The 23,880-nt window shown below is 47.8% G+C and overlaps 1 protein-coding gene across 2 annotated transcripts; it reads left to right on the forward strand.

Annotated features, from left to right (window-relative positions):
• The first annotated feature begins 502 nt into the window (after positions 1–502).
• Positions 503–23,117, forward strand: CD4 (CD4 molecule). Of its 2 annotated transcripts, XM_036251704.1 has the most exons (11): positions 503–632; positions 2,927–2,973; positions 6,420–6,525; positions 6,659–6,835; positions 17,025–17,183; positions 17,596–17,835; positions 18,876–19,208; positions 20,209–20,409; positions 20,971–21,086; positions 21,387–21,454; positions 21,774–23,117. In XM_036251704.1, the coding sequence occupies exons 3-11, from the start codon at positions 6,477–6,479 to the stop codon at positions 21,802–21,804; spliced, it is 1,374 nt and encodes a 457-aa protein (XP_036107597.1). In that variant the 5' UTR covers positions 503–632; positions 2,927–2,973; positions 6,420–6,476; the 3' UTR covers positions 21,805–23,117. The 2 variants fall into 2 exon arrangements, with proteins under 2 accessions (XP_036107597.1, XP_036107596.1); XM_036251703.1 differs by lacking the exon at positions 2,927–2,973.
• The last annotated feature ends 763 nt before the right edge of the window (positions 23,118–23,880 follow it).

Consider the following 23,880-nt stretch of genomic DNA (forward strand, 5'->3'; position numbering starts at 1 on the left):
CCACTAACTCAAATGGTCATTTAGCCACATCCAGCTGCAAAAGAGGTTGGGAAACATAAATCTGGGCAGCCATGAGCTCTGCTAAACATCGAAGGCATTACTAAGGAAGAAAAGAAAACAGACGTTGAGAACAATGAAAGTCTATTCAGAGAGATAGTTAAGATCTGAATAATGAATACAATTTTTCTAGATTAGTGGTTCTCAAAGTGTAGCCCATGAGGGTCCCTGAGATCCTGTCAGGGGGTTCGAAAGGTCTGGTTATTTTTATAAAAATAATAGGAAGTTATCTGCATGGCTTTTCTTGCCGTGCTACAAGAAGCTTGTGATACTCTGGGTTCCAACCCAGTTCTGTTTTTTCCATTGACTTCTGTGTTTTCACTTTGACATCTTCCCCTATAGGCAGAGGGTGGGGACCCCAGCCTCAGATGGTGACGCTGGGGGCCGGCCCAGATCTGGGGTGTAAAGGAGCCTCAATACCCGGCTTCCTGTCTCTTCCTTTAAGTGCGTCTCTGCAGGAGTAACAAGCACTCTCCCCAGTGGGGTCTTGGTGGCAGAGCTCCCAGTCCTCGGGTAGGCTAGGCACACCTGTGCGAGAAGCAGACGAAGAGGGGACAAAAGACACAGACCCAGAGGTAAGATGGACAGATTCACCTTCATTCCTTTCTGCGGGTCTGGGAAGGGGAGGAGAACGTGGCAGCAGGTGGGTTGGAATGTGCTGGACTCCCGAATGTGCTGTGTCCGACCACAGATCTGGCCACCTTCTCTTGCATTTCATGAGCAGTGATCTCCCACTGGCTCTGTGAGATTCAAGAGGCCAGTGAATATGCCAAACTCCTCTCCATGTCCCCACCATGCGCAGCCCAGACAGTGTTCCTCAGAGGGGTGTTGATTCTGACTGCAAAATCAGAGAAGAAATTGCAACCGGGACTTGAGGCCACCTCAGGCTAAGAAAGGCCATGGAAGGCAATTAACTATGAAGAGTGGAGAAGATGAAGATAAGGAGAGAAGAGAAAAAAGAGGGGTGGTAAAGAAATAGAAAGTATATATTAAGGAGGCAGGAGGCCTAAATGAAAATGAGAAACAAAGGGAAAAGCAAGAAAAAAAAAAAAGTAAGAGAAATATAATCTAGTCTAGAGGCAATTCTCCCAAAATCAATTTTCCCAATGACACAATCACCAAAAGTCACACCAGAAATCATACTTCTGGCATTTCATAAGCTACAGGATTGATGCAGCCTGTTAATTGTCTTTTCTGTTTATATGTATTTTTATATTTTTGTCTCCTTTTAGGCATTTTTAGGGTTTCTTAAACAATATGTCTAAAAACCTTTCTTCTTGAATTAGTTTTAAAGTGATTAATGAAGTGGAAGAGCTAAAATTCTCAAAACGGATTGACATTGAGCTTTACATATGAAACGCTATAAAAGTGGTAGATACATATTTTTAGGTAAATACAGCATTGGAAAAATTGGCTCTAAGATAATTGGTTTTAGGTGTCATTGCCGCTCTGGAAAAGGAGGCTAAGGGGTTAGAAAAGGGTGTGTAGACCCCCTCCCTGCCCTAGATTTGGTCGGGTGGGGGGGCTCTCATGAGGTGATACCCCTCAAGATGGGACACCTTGTACAACTCCACAGCCTCAGACCTTTTCTCTCCCAAACCTCCATGGCCTTGCAGCCCTGCTCCAGAGGCGTCCTCCGCCTTCCCTTCGTAGACGACGTATTCTGGGAGAGGGGCCTCCTGGGTGTAGTCAGATTCCTCCAAATAGAAAAACCCATTCTTGATCATTCAAAGATTTTATTCTGGGTGGGCTGTCTGTTCCCGAATGCCCTGCTCTTGTGGGATGGATATTTAGGGGTACAAGGCTGAGAGGAGAACCTGAAGGGGAGATCACTGCTTTTTCGTGTTTTGACAAATAATTTCTTGGGCTGTGCAAGATTCTGTGGGTTTATACAAAATGGCCGCCCTCAACCCCAGAGGAGAGACTTCCGAGAGGACAGGGCGAGAGCACTCACCAGATGATTTCCCTCTTTCGGTGTGAGGGCATTTATATAGGAGAGGTCTGCCTCGAAATAAAAACTACCCCCACCAACTGGTTCTAGGCAGAACACTCTCAGGCCCTTGGGCATTGCTTCTGGATTCTGGGTGAGGTGGCAGCGAGGGAATTGGGTTGACTAAGGGCCTTGCGTATTTTATTTATTTATTTATTTATTTATTTATTTATTTATTTAATCCTCACCCAAGGACATTTTCCCATTTTTTGTTCAGATAGAGTGGGAGGGAGAGAGAGAGGGAGGCAGGGAGGGGGAGAGAGAGAGAGAGAGAGAAACATCGATGTGAAAGGAACACATCGAGTGGCTGCCACCCGCACGACCAACCAGGGCCGGGGACAAACTGCAACCAAGGTACATGCCCTTAGCAGAAACCGAACCCGGGTCTCTCTGGACCGCAGGCCAACGCTCTAACCGCTGAGCAAAACTGGCCAGGGTGGCCTTGCACATTTTAGACACTGAATAAATGTTTGTTGAATGAAATAACTTTGATGAGGGTGGGTATTGGAAGGAGGCAGATGGGGGCCTGGGTTTGTAAAGCTCTAAGTTGAGCTTTGTTCTGCATCTTTGGGGGACAAGAGAAGGAGGGAGGGCACGGCTCCCCCAACGTGGGCGTCTGAGGCAAAGGAGAGGATGGTGGAGGTTGTAGCCACTGAACCACAAGGGTCCCTAGAGGGGTCATGGTATCTAGGAAGTTTAAATGCAGCCAGTAGGCAGCAGAGAGGGTGTGTGTGGTGTGGGGCACATCCCGTGGCTGGGCTTGAGGGGTTGACTGGGGGCCATGGGGAGGAGATAAAAGTGTCTGTGGGACCACAGACTGCTGCTGTGGTGGGGCTGTGCCCTCTTCCTCTCCCCAGTCTGCTCCTCATCCCATTGCAGGGGGCCTGGGTGAGCGCAGGAGGAACCTCAAGGGCTCTGAGAGTGCGGTGTGTGTTGCCATTTTGGTCTCATGTATCCCTTGTTCTCCGTCTCTCTTTTGCTCGACTGCACTATGCGTGGGTCTTGCCTCTCAGAATTTCTTCATCTCTTTCTCTCTGCCTTCACCTTGTTTGTACTCCCCTGGGCTTTGTGTGTGATCAGGGATTGTGCAAAATGTAGCTGTTGCTTTAATGAGCTGCTCTGGGTCTCTCCCTTCCTTTGGCTTTCCCTCCCATCCGCCTGTCGTCAGTCCTTGGGGCCTCTGCGTGTTTCTCCGGATCTGTGCTTTTCCTTTCGTCCACCCTGCAGCCATCCCCCTAGCATTCAACCCTCAGCTCCAGGCTGTGATCTGCAGGCTCCCTTCAGACCCAAGCTTGTTGAAACTGCATTCTTGCCAAAGGCCTGGATGCCTGTGTACAGGAAAGAAAAAGAATTAAAGCTTGGTGGTAACTGGAATGGAGAGAGATGAAAAAGGGAAGAGGCAAGGGGCACTCATACACTCTGGTATGCGAGGCACAGAAGAAGAGACAGACACGGGGAGGTGAAGATGGATGTATCATCATGGGGAAGCACAGATACAGAAATGCATGGATGCGTGCAGAGAAACAAGGCAGGGAGACAGAGAGAGAGAGGCACCAGAATCTTGGGACCAATGAGCCCTCCCAGCCTTTCTCAGGCGGCTGTGGTGTACAGGATGCTGTTGCACTGGGGCAGAACACCTCAGGGGAGGCTGAGGATGTGGGAATCAAAGGCCAGCTCTCTGGGGTGGCAGCGGAAGCCCAAGGCAGGAAAGCAAACAGCAGAGCTGAGCCCTGAGGGTGGGTTAGGGCAGTGCAGGGAGCTGAAGGCAGAAGGTGGTCCTCTGCACAAACTCCATGGAGAAGGGAAGAAAAAAATGACCACCATTTAGGAAAGGTCAAGAATGTTCCAAATTCCTCAAGCATCTAAGCTGAATTTGGGCCCCTGGAAAGGGCTATCCCATAGGAGACTCCCCTCACTCTCTGCTCACAGGGCACAGTGAGTCTGGGATCGGGGGACAGTGGGAACCACTTCAGATGTAAGAGTGCCCCTACCCCACTCTTACCCCAGCCTTCCCCTCAGTGCCTCCCTACCCCAAGCTAACTTGTAAACAACCGCACCCGTGACCAGCCTCCGCCCTTTCCTGAACCCTCCTTCCTGACATCTTCTCTTCCCATTTCCCTGGTTTAAAAAAAATTCTATCAAGCCCCTACCATGTGTTAGGTCCTGGCTAATTGTTCTTTCAGGCAGAAGGAATGACCGGAGATTTAAAGATTTAAAAAAATCTTTCCCACCCAGCCTGGCGGGTGTGGCTCAGTGGTTGAGCATGGACCCATGCACCAAGAAATTGCTGGTTTGATTCCCCATCAGGGCACATGCCCAGGTTGTGGGCCAAATCCCTAGTGGGGGGCATGCAGGAGGCAGCCAATCGATGTTCTCTCTCATCGATTTTTAAAAATTTTTATGCTTACCCAAGGACATTTTTGCATTTATCTTCAGATAGAGCAGGAGGGAGAGAGGGAAGAAGAGAGGGAGAAACATCAATGTGAGGGAGGCACATTGACTGGCTGTCACCCACACAACCCCAACTGGGGCTGGGGACAAACTGCAACCGAGGTACGTGCCCTTAGCAGGAACTGAACCCAGGACTCTCTAGTCCACAGGCCGACGCTCTAACCGCTGAGCAAAACCCGGCCGGGGCTCTCTCATTAATGTTTCTATCTCTCTTTCTCTTTTCCTCTCTCTCTAAAATCAATAAAGAAAAAGAAAAACAAATCTTTCCCTAATCCTGGCAAGTGTGACTCAGTTGGTTTGACATCATCCTGTGCACCAAAAAGTTGCTGGTTTGACCCTGGCCAGTTTGGCTCAGTGGTTAGAGCGTCAGCCTGCGGTCCAGAGACACCTGGGTTTGGTTCCCGCTAAGGGCGCGTACCTCTATTGCAGTTTGTCCCCGGCCCTGGTTGGTTGTGTGGGTGGCAGCCACTTGATGTGTCCCTTTCATGTCGATGTTTCTCTTTCTCTCCCTCCCACTCTGAACAAAAAAATGGAAAAATGCCCTCGGGTGAGGATGGGAAAAAAAAAAAAAAAGTTGCTGGATTGAGTCCTTGTCAGCTTATCTGCCAATCCCTGGTAGGGAACCTGCAGGAGGCAGGTGATTGATATGTTCTTACATTGATGATTCTTTCTCTCTCTCCTCCTCTTTCTTCCTCTCTCTCTAAAAATCAATTTTAAATCTAAAAAAAGAAAAAAATGCCCCCAAACCTCATCAGGAGGACCTAGCCCCCAGCACTCCTCTGTTGACTCCCAACTCTCCTTCAAGAGCCCTATCATCTCTGCACACCTTGGGGTGGGATGCCCGTCCCCTATTATTTCATCTAATTCATGGTTTTCAAATTCAAGTGTGCATCAGTAACCAAGAGGTTTGTGAGAACACAGTCTGCTAGACCCACCCCCAGTTTCTGATTCAGCAGGTCTTGGGTAGTGTCTTTGAATTTGCATTTCTAACAAATTCCTGGTGACCTGCGGATCTGGACTCACACTTGGAGAATCTCTGCTCTAGCCTAATGCTACCCCTTCCTCAAGGTCTGTTCAGAACTCTTGTGCAGCTCCCTAGCCCCCACCAAGGAGAGACTTCCAAGCTCGCCGAACTGGCTCCTGCTCTTTCTGCACACTGAAACAGCCCCCGCCCCATGCTTGTTCCCCTGGGAGTCATTATAGGGTTGGTCTGCTAGTGAGCAGGGCCTGACCCTCTGCTCTTTCTCTCGCTGGCCCCTCACACTCTATCAGGCCCCATGTCCTGGGAAACTCGCCTCAAGTCAATCTCTTTTCCCTCATTCTCACCGCCACTGTCTGAATTCAGGCCTCATCTTCTCTGTCAGGATTGTTACAATCCTGACTCCTGGGCTTGGCCTCCTCCTACTCGTCTTTCACAGAGCAGCTCAAGGGAGCCATTTTGCAAATCTAGTGATGTCCTTCTCTACATGAAGTCCTTCACTGGCTCCCATGGCTCAGGGTCAGGTTCCAGCATCCCAGCTGGACATGCAAAGAACTTCATGACCTGGCTTGGCTCCCTGGTCTCAGTCCCCACCAATTTGCCACTTTCTAATTTTTTTTTAATTTATTTTTTGGTATGTGCCCCTAGTGGGAACCGAGCCTGGGACTCTGGTCTGCAGGCCAACGCTCCAACTGCTGAGCCAAACCAGCCAGGGCATTGCCACTTTCTCCATCAGTCTTTTTCTGCTGCCAGCTGGCAGAGACCCCACCCCTGGCCCGGGTACAACACTGTGTGGCACATACTGGTGGGGGTTTGCATAGAAATTTGCATGTCCAGGTCCCTGGCTTGGTTGTAGGTTCTTGAAGGGAGAGATTGCCTATCATCCCAGTAGGCCCCAGTCCCAATAAATGCCTGCTGCCTAACGATTAGTATCTTTCTCAGACCCTGCCCCTTCTGCAGGGGAAGGCCCAGGTCCCTGCCTGCCTCAGCAAGACCACAATGAACATGGGAACCTCTTTTAGGCACCAGCTCCTGCTGCTGCAACTGGGTGAGTGCTCAGACTTGGGCTGTGGGTGCAGATGACAAGGGAGGAGGGGCTGATTGAGAAATGCAAAGGTGGGGATGGGGCAGAGGAAGGGCACTAACTGGCTGGAAGACTGACCTCCTTCTTTTCCACCTAGTGCTGACCTTAGGAGCCACTCAGGGGAGAGAAGTGGTGCTGGCTAGGGTGGGAGGCACAGTGGACCTGCCCTGCAAAGGCCCCCAGAAGAATACTAAGCACAGCTTCACCTGGAAAGATTCTCAGGGATCCACGATTCTTCGAACTCAGAGCACCTTTGGTGCAACCTGGCTTAGAGGTAGGGTGGCTGGCTCACCATTCAAGAAGAAAAACATTATGAATTGAACATCCCTGGTGTCAGAGCTCTGCTCCTAGTAACTCTGGGATCCTCGAAGGTTCAGGGTGATAGAGACTCAGGTACAAGTGTTAGTTTTAAGTGATAATTATAACATTGTTTTTGGGTGTGTGTTTTATCCTCACCAGCGATAAGTTTTTTATTGATTTGAGAGAGAGAGAGAGAGAGAAACATCAATGTGAGAGAAATATAGATTCATCGATTGCCCTGGCCGGTTTGACTCAGCGGTTAGAGCATCGGCCTGCGGTCCCTGGAGACCCGGGTTCGGTTCCCGCTAAGGACAAGTACCTCGGTTGCAGTTTGTCCCCGGCCCTGGTTGGTCGTGCGGGTGGCAGCCACTCGATGTGTCCCTTTCACATTGATGTTTCTCTCTCTCTTCCTCTCTCCCCCTTCCACTCTACCTGAACAAAAAATAGAAAAATGTCCTCAGGTGAGGATAAAAAAAAAAAATAGATTCATCGATTGGTTGCCTCCCAGAGGCACTCCGACCCGGGATTGAACTTGCAACCTTTTGGTGTATGGGACAACACTCCAATCAACTGAGCCACTGGGCGAGGGCTAGTTGTGTGTGTTTTTTTTTACAGTTGCCTTCTGTTTATATCAAGCGATACTGGCTTTCTGTTTATTGTAGTGATATAAAGTTTCCTTATAAATGAATTTTTTTCATTTTAAAAAGTGAATCTGCCCAGCCAGTGTGGCTCAGCGAATTGAGAGGTCTCTGTGCAATTCCTGGTCAGGGCACATGCCTGAGTTACCGGCTTAATCCCCAGGAAGGGGGTGCAGGAGGCAGCGATCCTTGTTTCTCTCTTGCATCGATATTTCTCTCTCTCTCTCTAAAAAATCAAATAAAATATTTAAAAAAATAAAATAAACCTTAAAGGAAAAAAATTTTTTTAAAATTTTTTTCTCCTTTATTGATTTTAGGAGAGGGGAAGTGAGAGGGAGAGAGAGAAACATCAATGAGAGCGAACATCGATTGGCTGCCTCCTGCATCCTCCCCACTGTGGGGATCTGGCCCACAAACCGCACACATGTTCTGACCGGGAATCGAACCAGTGACCTCTTGGTGCATGGGTGGGTACTCAATCACTGAGCCACAACGGCTGGAAAATTTTTTTTTTTTGGTATGTGCCCCTAGCGGGAACCGAACCTGGGACTCTCTGGTCCGCAGGCTGACGCTCCAACTGCTGAGCCAAACCGGCCAGGGTAGAAAAAATTTTTTTAATTATACAATTTTTTTTTTATCCTCACCTTAAGATATTTTTTACATTTATCTTCAGATAGAGCAGGAGGAAGAGAGGGAAGAAGAGAGAGAGAGAGAAACATCTAGTGGTTGCCAGCCATAGGACCCCAACCAGGGCTGGGGACAAACTGCAACCGAGGTACATGCCCTTAGCGGGAACTGAGTCAGGGACTCTCTGGTCCACCGGCTGAGGCTCTAACCGCTGAGTCAAACTGGCCAGGGATAAAATTATACAATTTTTAAAAATCAGGTCTTTCAGAAAAATGAAGTAGATGTATGCATTAATTAGTCTGCTTGGGCTGCTACAATAAAATGCCATAGATTGGGTGAGTCAAAAATCAGAAATTAATTTTCTCACAGTTCTGGGGGTTGGAAGTCTGAGATTAAGGTGCTAGTGTGGTTGAGTTCTGAAAATGACCCTCTTCCTGGCCTGCAGATGGCGCCTTCTTGCTGTGTCTTCACATGGAGAGAGAGAAAGCAAGCTTTCTGGTGTCTTTTCTTATAAGGGCACTAATCACATCGTGAGGCCTCACCCTGCAACCTCATCTAATTCTAATTACCTCCCAAAGGCCCCATCTCCAAATACCACCACACTGAGTGTCAGGGCTTCAACACACCAATTTTGGAGGGACACAATTTAGTCCATAATAACATACTTTTCGCTATTCCTCTCACAAAATACAATGGAAAACCCTGGACATTATATATAGAAGATTTTGAAAGGTGCAGAGACGAGGGCAGACTGGTAGGGACCTTAGGATCTGAGGAACAACATGTGTTGAGTTGTTGCCTTATACGTTCCAGTCTTGGAGCTGAAGAAGCTGGCAATCTGGAAATGCCAATGGGCACAGACAAAAATAAGCCTCAACAAAAGCCTGTTTTTTTGAGCCAAGAGACCAGGAAAGGGGCAACTTAGAAAAATAAAACACTTTTAGATAATAACTGCTCTACTTCAGTCAAACACCAGAGAAAAACACTGTGGCCCACAAAAAGAATGAGAAGTTCCACATGTGTATGCTCAGAAGGATGTCAAGCATATATATATATTTTTAAATCTTTATTGTTGAATGTAGAATGTATTACAGATGTTCCACATTTTTCCCCCATTGACCCCCTCCTCCCCTCTGCCGCCCCCCTCCCGCCTTTTCTCCACACTATTGTCTATGTTCATTGGTTATGCATATAAGTTCTTTGGTTTATTTCTTCCCCCCCCCCCAACCCCTTTCCCTTTGAGGTTTGTCAGTCTAGCAATGAATTTGTGCTTCTTAATACCTTCACCCTTTTCACCCATTCCCCCAACCCCCCTCCCATCTGGCAACCAACAAAATGTTCTCTGTGTCTAGGAGAATGTTTCTGTTCTTCCTGTTCATTTTGTTTGTAGATTCCATTGTTGATAGATATGTATTCATTGCCATTTTGTTTGTTCATACATTTTATCTTTTTCTTCAAAAAGACCCTTCATCATTTCATATAATAACGGTTTGGTGGTGATGAACTCCTTTAACTTTTTCTTGTCTGGGAAAGTCTTTATATGGCCATCGATTCTAAATGACAGCTTGGCAGGATAGAGTAATCTTGGTTGTAGGTTGTTGCTTTTCATCACTCTGAATATTTCTTGCCACTCCCTTCTGGCCTGCAAAGTTTCTTTTGAGAAATCAGCTGACAGCCTAATGGGAACTCCCTTATAGGTAACTAGCTGCCTTTCTCTTGCTGCTTTTAAGAGTCTTTCTTTGTCTTGAACCTTTTGCATTTTGATGATGATGTGTCTTGGTGTGGGCCTCTTGGGGTTCATCTTGTTTGGGACTCTCTGTGCTTCCTGGACTTGTATGTCTCTTTCCTTCACCAAGTTAGGAAAGTTTTCTGCCATTATTCTTTCAAATAGGTTTTCAATTTCTTGTTCTCTCTCTTCTCCTTCTGGCACCCCCAAGATGCGAATGTTGGCACGCTTGAAGTTGTCCCAGAGGCTCCTTACACTATCCTCATTTTTGGGGGTTCCTTTTTCTTTTTGCTGTTCTGATTGGGCGTTTTGTGCTTCCTTATATTCCAAATCAATGGTTTGCTTCTTGGATTTACGTACTCTACTATTGAATCTTTGTATATTATTTTTTATCTCAGTTAAAGTCTCCTTTGTTTCTAACTGTGCATCGATCATTTCTGACTGGTCCTTTTTTATGCTCTTGAGGCCCTCACTGAGTTCATTGAGCATCCTTATAAGCAGTATTTTGAACTCAGCATCTGTTAGGTTGCTTATCTCCATTTCTCTTAGTTCTTTTCTTGGGGTTTTGTTCTGTTCTTTCATTTGGGACCTGTTTCTTTGTCTCCTCATTTTGGCTGCCTCCCTGTGTTTGTTTCTGTGTATTACTTAACGAGAGAGAGGTATGGGGCTAGCTGAGACCAGATGCTGCTTGTTTGAAAGAATTTAGGAAAAACATGAAGCAGGATCCAAGACAGGCCAATCCTATGGTTAAGCAAGTGGCAACAGCTTGGGTGGGCCTGAAAGTTGGGTGGGGTGGGGCGGGGCCTCAGGGAGTCTCCAGGGCGGGGCTACCAGTGTGAGCCAGGTTGCTGGAGTCCCAGATATGGCGGCTGTCTGCCACCCCAGGGAAGGCTCACCAAAGGAACAAAGGCCTCTGACAGCACGTTTGTCCCGGAGAAAGCCCCCTCTCCAGCCCTCGCTCCAGTGCCAAACAGCTCAGTTCTTCCCTGTATGTCTCTGGTGCCCCTCGAGCTGCCTCCCCTCCAAGCTTAGAGGGAGAGAGTCCAATAAGTCCGTGCGCGGGCCCTTTAAGGAGCTGCCTGGGGCTCCAGCTGCATCAGCCTCCCTGAGCCTCAGCTCCTGCTGGTTTTTCCAGCCAGAAGTTATGGGGATTCTCTTCCTGGCACTGGAACCCTGAGCGGGGCACCTGGTGTGGGACGGGGACCCCTCAGTCCTCAGGAAGGACCTTCCCAGCTGAGGTAGCCTCCTGATTTTTATCCGCCAAGCGTGGGTGTGGGAACAGCCTGTCTCGCCCAGGCCCTCACGCCTCCGCCCCTCCTACCATTCTCGATGCAGCTTCTTTAATTCCATAGTTGTAGGACTTCCATTCAGCTTGATTTCAGGCGGTTTTGAATGATGGTTGTTCTGTAGTATAGTTGTAACTTTGATGTGCATGTCAAGCATATTTTAAGTGGAAAGAGTAAGTTATATGTGTAATATACTCTCATTTTAATTAAAAAATACGATGCGTGTGAATATATGTTTATATGAGCTAAGGAAAAAGCATGGAGGAATCCACACCAAACTGTTAATAGTAGTATTAGAAGGGTGGACCAGGAAAAGAGAACTGTTGAGTCTGTATAATTTTTCTAATTCAAATAACTAACTTGAAAAATAAAGATTGGCTTAATGCAACTCTATAAGTGTATATTATGAATAGTTTCCATTTCATTAAAAATGATTTATAAATATCATTTTTGGTGCCACCCTAATATTCCATCAGATTTATGTACCCTAATATGCAATCATTATCCTCTTGTCTAATGTTGTACTCTATTAACAGACGCTGTAGTTATTATTTTTGTACCCATATTTTGGTTTGCCTTTTTAAATTATTATTTATTTTAATTTTATTTATTGATTGGTTTTAGAGAGAGAGGAAGGGAGAAAGAAACATCAGTTTCTTGTTCCACTTATTTATGCATTCATTGATTGCTTCTTGTATGTACCCTGACCAGAGATTGAATCTGCCAGCCGGGCATATAGGGACGATGCTCTAACCAACTGAGCTACCCTGCCAGGGCTTAAATTATTGCTTTAAGGATAAAGTTCTAGAAATGAAATGAAGGATATAAACTTTTAAAAACAGTTAGCATATACTGCATGATTGCTTCCAGAAAGGTTCTATTCATTTGCAGTAAGTCTAATGAATGTGCCAGCACTGAGTAGTAATATTTAAATTTTTTGTTTGTTTTGTTAATCCTCCCTAGAGGATATTTTTTTAATTGCTTTTTTTTTTTTTTTAGAGAGAGAATGGAAGGGAGGGAGAGAGGAGAGTGGGGAAGGAGGAAGAGAGGAAGGGAGAGGGAGAGAGAGAGAGAAACAGAGAGAGAGAGAGAGAGAGAGAGAGAAACAGAGAAACAGAAACATTGATGAGAAAGAGAGAGAGAGACATCATTTGATTGCCTTCCACGGGACCAGGACCCCGACTAGATCAAACTTGCAACCCAGGTACATTCACTTGACTGGGAATCAAACCTGAGACCCCTTGGTCTATGGGACAATGCTCTACCTCTGAGCCACAGGGGCCAGGGCACTGAATAGTATTATTTAAATTTCCTTTCTTTCTTTTTTTTTGTGGGCTAATTTGACAGTTGAAAATATATGTCATTGTTACTTTGATTTGCTTTTATTTTTTTTTTAAATCCTCACCCGAGGACATTTTTACATTTATCCTCAGACAGAGTGGGAGGGAGAGAGAGAGAGAGAGAAACATCGACGTGATGTAGACACATCGACTGGTTGTCACCCATAGGACCCCAACCGGGGCCAGGGACTAACTGCAACTGAGGTACTGCCCTTGGCCAGAATCAAACCTGGGACTCCTTGGTCTGCAGGCCGAGGCTCTAACCACTCAACCAAACCGGCTAGGGTGCTTTTTTTTTTAAATCCTCACCTAGGGATATTTTTCCACTTATGTTCAGACAGAGTGACATCATCAATGTGAGAGAGACACATCGACTGACTGCCTCCCGCATAACTCCAACCAGGGCCAGAGAGGAACCAAAATCGCAACCAAGGTATGTGCCCTTGACCAGAATCGAAACTGAGACTCATTGGTCCACCAGCTGATGCTCTACTGCTGCGCCAAGCCAGCCAGGGCTAATTTACATTTCCTTTTTTTTTTTAATTTATTTTTCTTTATTGATTTTAAAGAGAGAGGAAGGGAGAAGGAGAGAGATATAGAAACATAGATATGAGAAAGAGACATCGATTGGCCACCTCCTGCATGGCGCCCAATGGGGACCAGGCCCACAACCTGGGCATGTGCCCTGACCCAAAATTAAACCGGCAACCTCTTGGTGCATGGGTCGAAGCTCAACTACTGAGCCACACCTGCTGGGCAAATTTGCATTTCTTTGATCACCTGTGAGATTAAAACAATGTGATTCTTTCTAAAAATTCTTGTCTTTTGTGTCAGTGCTTCGTTTTCTTTCTATGATTTGAGTTTCCTGCAGAGCAGCTCCCTTTCCCAACTTCCTGATCTCTGACAAAGGCAGTAAGTATCATTCTTCTGATTCTCCCCATTTCTGAACCACAGAGTTAAATTTTTTTCCATTTCAATCCCCGATTTCCTATCCATCACCAACTATGGCCATTCCTTCCTTTGGAAGTATTTTTGTTTCCTCTTCTTTGTTCCCATGGGAATGCCACCATCATTCTCCAAGACCATATTCTGTTACTACAATTCTGTTACGAATTAGTCTCTTCTACTTTGATTTCTCTTCCACCTGTTGCAGCAGTGACTTCCAAAGCAATGTTCTGCACTTGTCACTCACTCCCTAGTCCATTGGACTAAGCCTAGAAGCTTCTGCTTGACATTTAGCTCTAGCATCACAGCCCAGACAGAAACCTCCACACCCAGTTGGTTTCCTCACTGCTTTCAAAGTAAAAAACCAAGTGTTTGCCATGTAAATTTAGCTTCTAAAGCCCTTCTTCACAGGAATTCTGGAGCGCCTGGAAAATGGTTAGCTAACAAGAAGAACTTCCTCTTGGTGATGGTAGTTAAGATACTGAAAGAGAAGACTGAAGGAGACTGCATGTCCATGCCTGAGGAACTTTTCAGAAACAGTACTGCATACAGTATCTAACAGGCCTGAATTTTAATTCCACTCCACTACTTACTGGAGTCAAAATGCAAAAGGTAGAAAAGGGGCCAGCCAGAGTGGCTCAGTTGGTTGAATGTTGTCCTGCACATGAAAAGGTTACACGCATGTTCGATTCCCAGTCAGGGCACATACCTGGGTTGTAGGTTCGATTCCTGGTTGGTCAGGACACGTATTGAAGGCAACCAGTTGATGTTTCTCTCTCTCTCTCCCTTCCTCTCTCTAAGCATGTCTTCAGGTGAGAATTAATAAAAATTACGAAAAGGTACAAAAGGGTTATATAGTGAAAAGCCTCCCTCCCACGCCTGTCTCAAGGGTATTCACTTCTTGTCTTACAAGGGTAACCAAAATTACCATTTTCTTATGTTTAATTCTAGAAATATTTGTTCATATACTAGGCAGATAGATAAACAGATACATAGATAATAGACAAATAGATAAGTTTCCCACTCCTTTTTAAACAAATGGTAGCCCGTTTAATATCTTGCTTTATTCAATTAATGATGTTTCTTACCTATTATTCCATCTCAGTATATGAAGAGCTTCCTCATTCTTCTTTTTATTAAAAAGTTGTTTTTTTTTCACCCTGGCCAATTTGGCTCAGCGGTTAGAGTGTCAGCCTGCGGTCCAGAGAGACCCGGGTTCGGTTCCCGCTAAGGGCATGTGCCTCGGTTGCGGTTTGTCCCCGGCCCTGGATGGATTGTGTGGGTGGCAGCCACTCAATGTGTCCCTTTCACGTCGATGTTTCTCTCTCTTTCTCTTCTCTCTCTCCCTCCCACTCTATCTGAACAAAAAATGGAAAAATGTCCTTAGGTGAGGATAAAAAAATTTTTTTCTGCCCTGACTGGTTTGTCTCAGTGGTTAGAGCGTTGGCTTGTGGACCAATGAGTCCCAGGGTCAGTTGCAGTCAAGGGCACATACCTCAGTTGCGGTTCGTCCCTGGCCCTGGTCAGGTTGTGTGGGAGGCAATCAGTCAATGTGGCTCTATCACATTGATGTTTCTCTCTGTCTCTCTCTCTCTCTCCCTCCCTCTCACTCTATCTGATAATAAGTAGAAAAGTATCCTCAGGTGAGGAATAAAAAAAAAAAATTTCCTGTCCGGCCAGTGTGACTCAGTGGTTGATCATCGACCCATGCACCAACAGGTCGCCAGTTCATTCTGGGTAGAACACATGCCCAGGTTGTGGGCCTGATCCCCACTGGGGGGCATACAGGAGGCAGCCAATCAATGTTCTCTCTCATCAATGTTTCTATCTCTCTCTCCCTCTCCCTTCCTTTCTCTCTAAAATCAATGAAAGCATGCTGGTGGGAATGTAGACTGGTGCAGCCACTATGGAAAACACTGTGGTGTTACCTCAAAAAAGTTAAAAATTGAACTGCTATTTGACCCAGTGATCCCACTGTTAGGAATATACCCTAAGAAACCTGAAACACCAATCAGAAAGAACATATGTACCACTATGTTCCTAGCAGCACTATTTACAATGGCTAAGATCTGGAAACAACCCAAGTGTCCATCAGTAGAGTGGATTAAAAAGCTGTGGTACATGTACACAATGGAATACTATGCAGCTGTAAGAAAGAAAGATCTCTTATCCTTTGAGATGGCATGAAAAGACCTGGAGAGTATTATGCTAAGCGAAACAAGCCAAGGAGAGAAAGACAAATATCCCATGATCTCACTTATTTGTAGAATATAATGAACTAAACAAACTGCTGAACAAAATTAACCCAGAGACATAGAGGTGGGGTACAGACTGACAAGCCTCAGAGGAGGGAGGGTTAGGGGGAAGAGATAAACCACAGAACTTACATGCATGTATGCATGACCAATGAACATAGACAACAAAGCTGGGCATGGGGCGGGGGGTAGGGGAGGAGGGTGTCAATGGGGGAGGAATGAGAAACATCTGTAACAAAAACAAATTAATAAATAAAAAATAAATAAATCCAATCAATGAAGACAAAAAAATTTAAAAATAAATAAATAAATAATTTTTAAATTGATTTTAGAGAGAGAGGAAGGGAGAGGGAGAGAGAGAGAGAGAAACATTGACGAGAGAGAACATCGATCAGCCACCTCTTGCATGCCCCCCACTGAGGATTTGGCCCACAACCTGGGCATATGCCCTGACCGGGAATCGAACTGGCGACCTCTTGGTGCATGGGTCAACACTCAACCACTGAGCCACACCAGCTGGGCCCTCATTCTTCTTTTATAGCATCCCACTGAATGAGTGAACTATAATTTGTTTAACCTATTCTTTCTTGGTAGACATTTAGTCTTGTAAATGCATTTGGAATTCTGGTAGATATTATAAATTGCATTCCAAAGAAATTGTACTGGTTTATGTGCCTGCTGGCAACATTTGTTTGGGCAACTACTTAATTTCTCTGAACCTCAGTTTCCTTAACTGCAAGATAAACAAAACAGTACCTATTTCTTTTCTTTTTTTTTTTATTCTCACCCAAGGACATTTTTCCATTTTTTGTTCAGATAGAGTGGGAGGGAGAGGGAGGAAGAGAGAGAGAGAGAGAGAAACATCGATGTGAGAGAGACACATCAAGTGGCTGCCACCCGCACAACCCAACCAGGGCCTGGAACAAACTGCAACCGAAGTACGTGCCCTTAGTGGGAACCGAACCCCGGTCTCTCTGGACTGCAGGCCGATGCTCTAACCGCTGAGCAAAACCGGCCAGGGCAAAACAGTACCTATTTCTTAAAATTGTTGTGCAGATCATTTGAGATTGTGCATGTAAAGTATTTGGCATGTAGGAACTGGTGTTCTCGAAATACGCTGTTACTTTATTTGGGTAAATGAGGTATTGTCCTGACCAAGGTAAATGACTGCGATGGGGCCTCCTTGCCAGTCCAAGGTTCTCTGACTAGGACGAGGGCAGATTCTGCAGGAAATTAGCAACTCAGATCAGAAGAGTTGTGGGACCCACTTTCACCAGGGGTGCCATATCTCTAGGATACTCATATCCAGGATACCCCAACCTCCTCCCTATGACTTCTACTCCCAGGTACCTCCAACATAGGCAGTCGTGTTGAATCAAAACAAGGCCTGTGGAATGAAGGGTCCTTTCCTTTGGTCATCAAGAACCTTGAGATAACAGACTCAGGGATTTATTTCTGTGAAGTGGAAAACAAGGCAACGGAAGTGGAATTGCTGGTGTTCAGATGTGAGTAGGGCAGGCTTGGGGTGTGGACACCTCCAGCCAATCACCCTCCCCCCACTCCCATCCCTGCACCCAAACCAGGGCCTGAGCTGATGCTATTTCAGTAGCCCAGAGCCAAATGAGACTGGCCACCACATCTCCTCAAACTCTCCTCAAATCTTGGGTCAGATCGGGGGAGAGGAAAAGACCTAAAGAGAGGGAAGGAAGAGGGCAGGAGCAAGAGGAAGGGGTTTGGAGGGAGGAGAAGGAGGGGAGAGGGAAGCCCTGCCGAGGGCTGGAGTAGACAGCTGGGCATTGGCTAGAAGAGAGATGTTAGGACAGGGGTAATGGAGAGACACTCTCTATTTCCTGGCTTCTATCCTTTTCCTTGGGGTTAGTGTGTGTGTGTGACACAGGTGGCCTGCTCCCTCCACAGTGAATGCCAGTTCGAACTCCTACATCGGCCTGCTGCCTGGACAGAGCCTGACCATGACCTTGGAGAGCCCCTCTAACAGTGAGCATTCAGTAACATGGAAAGATCCAAAGAATAAAGAGCGGGATGGGGGCAATAGCCTCTCACTGTCGCACATAGAGTTGCAGGACAGTGGCACCTGGACATGCATCGTCTCCCAGAGTAAGAAGACACTGGTGTTCAGCATAAAAATCTTGGTGCTGGGTAAGAGCTGCTCCTCTCCCCTGCAGACTCCCCCTGCCTCAAAGACTGACAGACCCTCCCTCTGCTCTCACTGCTCTGCTCCTGGATCTGATACTAGAGGACAGAGGGAGGCCAAGGCCTGGCTCCCCTAAAGCTAAAGTCTATCCTGAGGGATACACAGGGCCCTCTCTTCCTCAGGGTGGTGGACATGGAGGAAGGAAGGGACACAGATGTAAGGAGGTGAGGGTCCCCACAGACCCCTGGAGGAGACTCCGAAGGAGGAGTGTCAAGGACATCTATGTTCTTTGTTGCCTCAGCTCCCCACTCCCACCAAGTTGGCAAATCCACTTACTTGGGGACACTAGCTAGCCCTGAGGAAATTCTACATTGTATCTTTAGAATCCTGAGCTAGGCACGGTGGGGGAAACTGAGAGCCTAGAATGCAAGTCTTACCCCAGATCCTGTCCTCGGGGTACTTGTGTGACAGAAGGTAGGGTAGCATCTGGACTCAGATTCAAATCCTGACTCTGATGACCTTGGGCAGGTTACTGAATCTCCCTGTGGCTTGGTTTCTGTAAAACAGGGGTGATGTTCACTGTGATAGTACCTACCTTGTTGTGTTATAGTGAGAATTAATGTAGTATGGAAGGTACTTGGAACAGTCCCTGGCACATAGTAAGCCTATGTAAGTGTCTGCTCTTATCTTGTGAAGGGTGCTAACTTAAGTGCTGAAGTAATACAGGCCAAATACCCTCTGTGCTCCGGGGATCCTGAAGAGGGAGAGGCCCCCCTCTGGCTGGGTCATTCTATGAGGGCTTCCAGGGGGAGGAGGCACTGCTGTGGGAACATGTTGGAGTAGAGAGTTAAGAGAGAAGACTGGAGAGGTAGATGGGGATTTAAGGGCCTGAAATGGCAATCTGGGTGTTTGGATGCACTTGGTCCTCTTTCATCCTTTTGCTGCCCCCCCCCCCCCACACACACACACACATGCCTATGCCTCCCTGTACACCCTCATCGGTCTATCTCCTTCTAACCCAGGTTCTCTCCCTTCCCACCTCCAGCTTTCCAGAAGGTCTCTAACACATTCTATACAAAAGTGGGGGAGCCTGTGGAGTTCTCCTTCCCACTTACCTTTGAAAATGAAGACCTGAGCGGGGAGCTGAAGTGGCAGGACGGAGGGACTTCCTCCTTTCAGACCTGGATCACCTTCTCCTTGAAGAACAGGAAGGTGTCTGTGACGAACGTTCATGGACGACAGATCAAGCTGGAGGAGACACTCCCACTCCACTTCAGCCTGCCCAAGGCCTCGCCTGAGGATGCTGGTTCTGGAAAACTGACCCTTATTCTCAGCAAGGGGCAGTTGCACCAGGAAGTGAATCTCGTGGTGATGAGAAGTGAGGAGCTCGGCTGAGAAGGGGAAGGCGGGAGCAGGAGGTGGAGGGGCCTGACTCAGGGCTTCTTCTAAGGCAGGACAGGCTCTCAAAGGGATGCCTAAGCCCTGGTTGTCTGATGGAGCTGATGCAGGGCCCACTGGTTTGGGAGCTGGTTTTGAACTAAAACTGGAATCCATGTATCCTTCCCTGACATCTGTGAACTAGCCTAGGGCATATTCCACTGAGAATCCCCGAAGGACATGTGCTGAAAACCAGGGTCCCAGTTCTGCCTCTGTCCCACCCCCTATGACCCTGGCTAAGCCCCCTTACCTCTGTGTGTCTGCTTTCTACTAATGAGGATGACAAATCTGCTCTGAGTGTGCTAGTGATGATGACAATGTCAGGCTCCACACTGAGTTCTTCACATCTCTATTTCCTTAATCATCATTACAAGTCTACAAGTAATAATGGCTAATATTTGATGCTTCCTACATGCCAGGCCCCATTCAAGAGCTTTACAAGTATTTGTGTATTTAATAATTGTCTGGGATGGGCACGGTGGCGTGTGCCTGTAGTCCCAGCTACTCAAGAGGCTGAGGCTGGAGGATTGCTTGAGCCCAGGAGTTCTGGGCTGTAGTGCGCTATGCCAATTGGGTGTCTGCACTAAATTTGGCATCAATATGGTGACCTCCTGGGAGCTGGGGACCACCAGGTTGCCCCAGGTCAGAAATGGAGCAGGTCAAAACTCTCGTGCTGATCAATAATTGTCTGGGACTCAGGTTGCTAAGTAATTTGCTCAGGGTAAAACAGATAGTAAGCAATGGAGTTGGGATTCTAATCCAAGACTGTTGGACTTCAGAAGCTGTGTTTTCTCTGTTAGAACTGCATGAAAATGTGCTCTGAGATCCTAAAAGAGAAACGCCCACATAAAATGTCATTTTTATTTTTCTACTAATTCCCCTTAGAGCATGCCTCCATGCCAGGTCCAGGCTCCTAACCTCAGGCTCTTGCCCCTCTACAGTGACTAAGTCTCAGAACCAATTGACTTGTGAGGTGCTGGGGCCCAGCTCCCCGGAGCTGGTGCTGAGCTTGAAGCTAAACAACCAATCTGCAAAGGACTCAAAACAAGAGAAGCAGGTGACGGTGCAGGACCCTAAGGAGGGGATGTGGCATTGTTTACTGAGTGACAAGGACAAAGTCCTGCTGGAATCCAAGGTCGAGGGTGAGTGAGACCTAACCCCAAGCCCCTGCCTCCTCAGCTGTGCGACCTTCCCACGGTTGGCAGAGACCATCCAGAGTCCTAGCCTCCCAACACCCCTGAGATAGGTGGGTTATGTGTATGGTGCCGGGATACAGGGGTGATAAGACAAAGTGGAGTATGGTCCTGGGCTCTAGGTACCCACCTGTAGTCCTGCAAGTTCCCACCTCCATAAGGTCTACAGCCCAGGAATGGAGCCCACCTGACCAAGAGTCCCCATCCTAGCTCCTTTCCTAACCCAACAACAAGCACTTGTGTGTGTGTGTGTGTAAGGCACACAGAGTGGGCCACTACTCCTAGCTCCTCAGAGTGCCCTGTAGTCTTTAAACCTTAAAACCCCTTCCTCAGCCTTTCCCCTCCAGCCCTGGTGGCCTGTGAAAGCCCAGTGTACCTGGCCCCACTCTCCCAGCCCAAGAATCAGATCCATGTGTGGCTGGGCAGCCAGGCCGTCCTCAGGCCCTCCAGGCTGCTCTGTGCCCTGATGAAAGGTAATGAGCTGAACACACCTCTCTCTCTCTCTTGCAGTTTTGCACCTACCATTAACCCAGGCCTGGCCAAAGCTCCTGGGCATTGTGCTGGGGGCAGTAGGAGTCTTTCTGATTTTCACTGGGTTCTGCTGTGTCAAATGCTGGCACCGAAGGGTGAGTGAGCCTCCCCAGAGTCCCTCCCCACCCCATAGCAACAAGGGTGTTCAGTCTATGTCACCTGCTTCTGCTCTGTTTCTCTCTGCCCACCACTGAGTTCCCTTATTGCAGACTGGGCTCTGTCCCAGATCCCACGGAGGAAGAGGCAGGAAGGAGCAGAGAGTTAACTCTGGGACAGATGGCCTCAGCCACAGTATCTGCTTCTCCTCTCCCAGCTTTCCCCACTCCCCCCTCCAAGGGGCACCTCCCTTCTGGAGGCCTGGGACCCTCACAACTCCCCTCATTCTTCTTGGACAGCGCCAGGCAGAGCGGATGTCTCAGATCAAGAGACTCCTCAGTGAGAAGAAGACCTGCCAATGCCCCCAGTAAGGAGCTGGGGGGAGGAGAGGGGGAGGTGGTAAGAATGGAAGCACTAGGAGGGGCGAAAGAAGAGAGGGAAGGGGGGGATGCGGAGGGAGGAGGTGGAGGTGAGGAGATGGGGGCTAAGGTGGTGGAGTGGGAGAAGGGCACAGAGGGATGGCTGAGGAGGTAGGAAGCAGGCAGAAGGTGGCGGAAGGATTGGCGGGCAGCTGTGGCCCAGAGGCCATCGCCATACTGGAAGAGGGATCTAGGAGCCATGGAAGTTCTAGAACTCAAAGGAGTTGGGGAGGAATAGCGTGCTCCTCTTATTCTTTTTCCCTCCAGCCGGTTCCAGAAGACATGTAATCTCATTTGAGGCTCCGGGCCAGGGGGAGCTTCTCACTTGCAGCCTCCCCAGCTGTCTACCCTGTGTTTCCTGTTGGGCTCCCAGGCCTGCAGACCAGATGAATGTAGCAGATCCAGCGCCTCTGGCATCTCCTGCTCTCCTTGTCCACAGTTGGCCATTGGGTTTCCTCTTCCAGAGGCTTACTCACACCCCCGCTTCCCCAGTCAAACCCTAGCCCTTCTTTGATTTCTTCTCAACTCTCTCCCTCACTGCCCACTTGGATCCCAGGAGAGTGTGCAGGACAAGCCCTGCCTGGCCTGGAGTGTGAGGCTGGGTGAAGCACAGGACTGTCATTTTACAGGAAAGGACCTTGGGACCAAAAAGGGCAGGGAGTAGTCCAAGATCACACAGCCAGTCGAGGACAGATCCAGATCTAAAGGCTCCTGAGGGCCCCACTGTTCCATTCTGATGCACACCCAAGTCCACAGATCAAACTCGTGCAGACACAACTCCTTATCACCCAAGAAGCACAGTCAGTTTATAAGCCAGATTCACATCCTTTGTCTATTTAAACCTTATAAACATCATTCAAGTCTGGTAGTGACAGGACCAAGAATAGCACCTCCAGTTTATAGACCAGAAATGGAAGTCACAAAGGTAATATGGTTGCCCAAGGTCAAAAAGCAAGTAAGTGCTGGGGTAAGGATGGCCCAAGCTACTTGATCCCTAGTTCTACTGCTGTTTCTTGAACACAGGGACAAACACCACACTGCATGTGGCTAGTCACAAATGCTCAGTATGTACCTTAGGATTCACAGAAGCCTGCCTTGGAGAGGTCAGGAACATGGAGGAGGGCCTTCCTGTCTAAAATCCTTCCTTCATCACCTGCTGGAGGCAGAATCCCGTTACCAGAGGACAAAGCCTTCAGCTCTCCTAATCAGAGCACAGGCTGGGAGCAGACTACCCAGTGCCCACAACTTATCCAGTGCAGAACCTTCTGGAAGGTGAGATTTGACAGGAGGTGAGGGTGGGGGTGGGGCACAGGCCTAAGAGTGAACCCACTGAGAGGACCTGCTGTGAGGGATGATGGAGTTGGGCCTCACTCCCCCAGCCCTGCATGCTCCTTCATTCCTCCCCCAAACCACTCTGGACACAGGAGAATTAAGGTGACAAGTATTCTTCGTCATCTTGATTCAGTTCTCTCAGGATCCCTAGCCTGCTCTTCCTCTCCTTCCATTCTTTTCTCACCATTTCCCTCACGCCCTATGCCCATCCCCTTTCCCTCCAGCTTGCCTTTTCCAAGAACACCCAATTGCTGCCAGAGCTCCCACTGCTTGCTTTGTATTCCTGCCCACTCCCCATCCCTAACTCCCTGAGCTGACAGAAAAATACAATAAACTTACTATAAATAACATGCTCTTCTTAATTTGTGTGTGTGTGCGTGTGTGTGTGTGTGTGTGTGTATGTGTGGACCCTTCTCTGGGGCCCCAGAATCTTCTGATCTGTGGGGTCAGATGCAGAGCAGAAGTTGTCAGGCTTGCCCCAGGAAGGAGATGAGGTTTCTTCTGGGAGGGAAAAATTCTTTAGAGAGTGATTACCCACCTACCCACCCTCAAAGGGTGTGTGAGGTTAAGACTTTGTAGTCACGCGTGTGTGATGCACTGAGGTGGGGGGAGTCTGTAGGAGTGAGTGTGTTCTTTCCACACGTGTGTGTGTGTGTGTGTGTGTGTGTGTGGTGGAGAGCAAGGACCACGAGAAACTAACGTGTGCGTGCGAATTGTGTGTATCTCCAAAAAAAGTGTGAGTTTGTGTTCCAGGAGGTGTGTGTGTGTGTGTCCCTGCATCCTTTTAGACCTGTGTACCCACTCCCCACAAGCAGCCCAGCTTCAGCACCACCACCCCTCACTGCCCACAGCCTCTAGCACATGCCTCTCTGAGCTACAGCCTTACACAGATACACACAGTGACACACGGTGACACACGCTTCTTCCTCCTGGAACAGCTAGCTCCTCAGTCGCCGAACACCACCAGCTGCCTCTTGGAGCTTGAGCTCTGTTGAAAACGGGATGGGGTGGGGGTAGGACGGGAACCATTTCACCAATGAAG

Source organism: Molossus molossus, unplaced genomic scaffold (assembly GCF_014108415.1).
Source record: "Molossus molossus isolate mMolMol1 unplaced genomic scaffold, mMolMol1.p scaffold_m16_p_10, whole genome shotgun sequence".
NCBI lineage: Eukaryota > Metazoa > Chordata > Mammalia > Chiroptera > Molossidae > Molossus > Molossus molossus.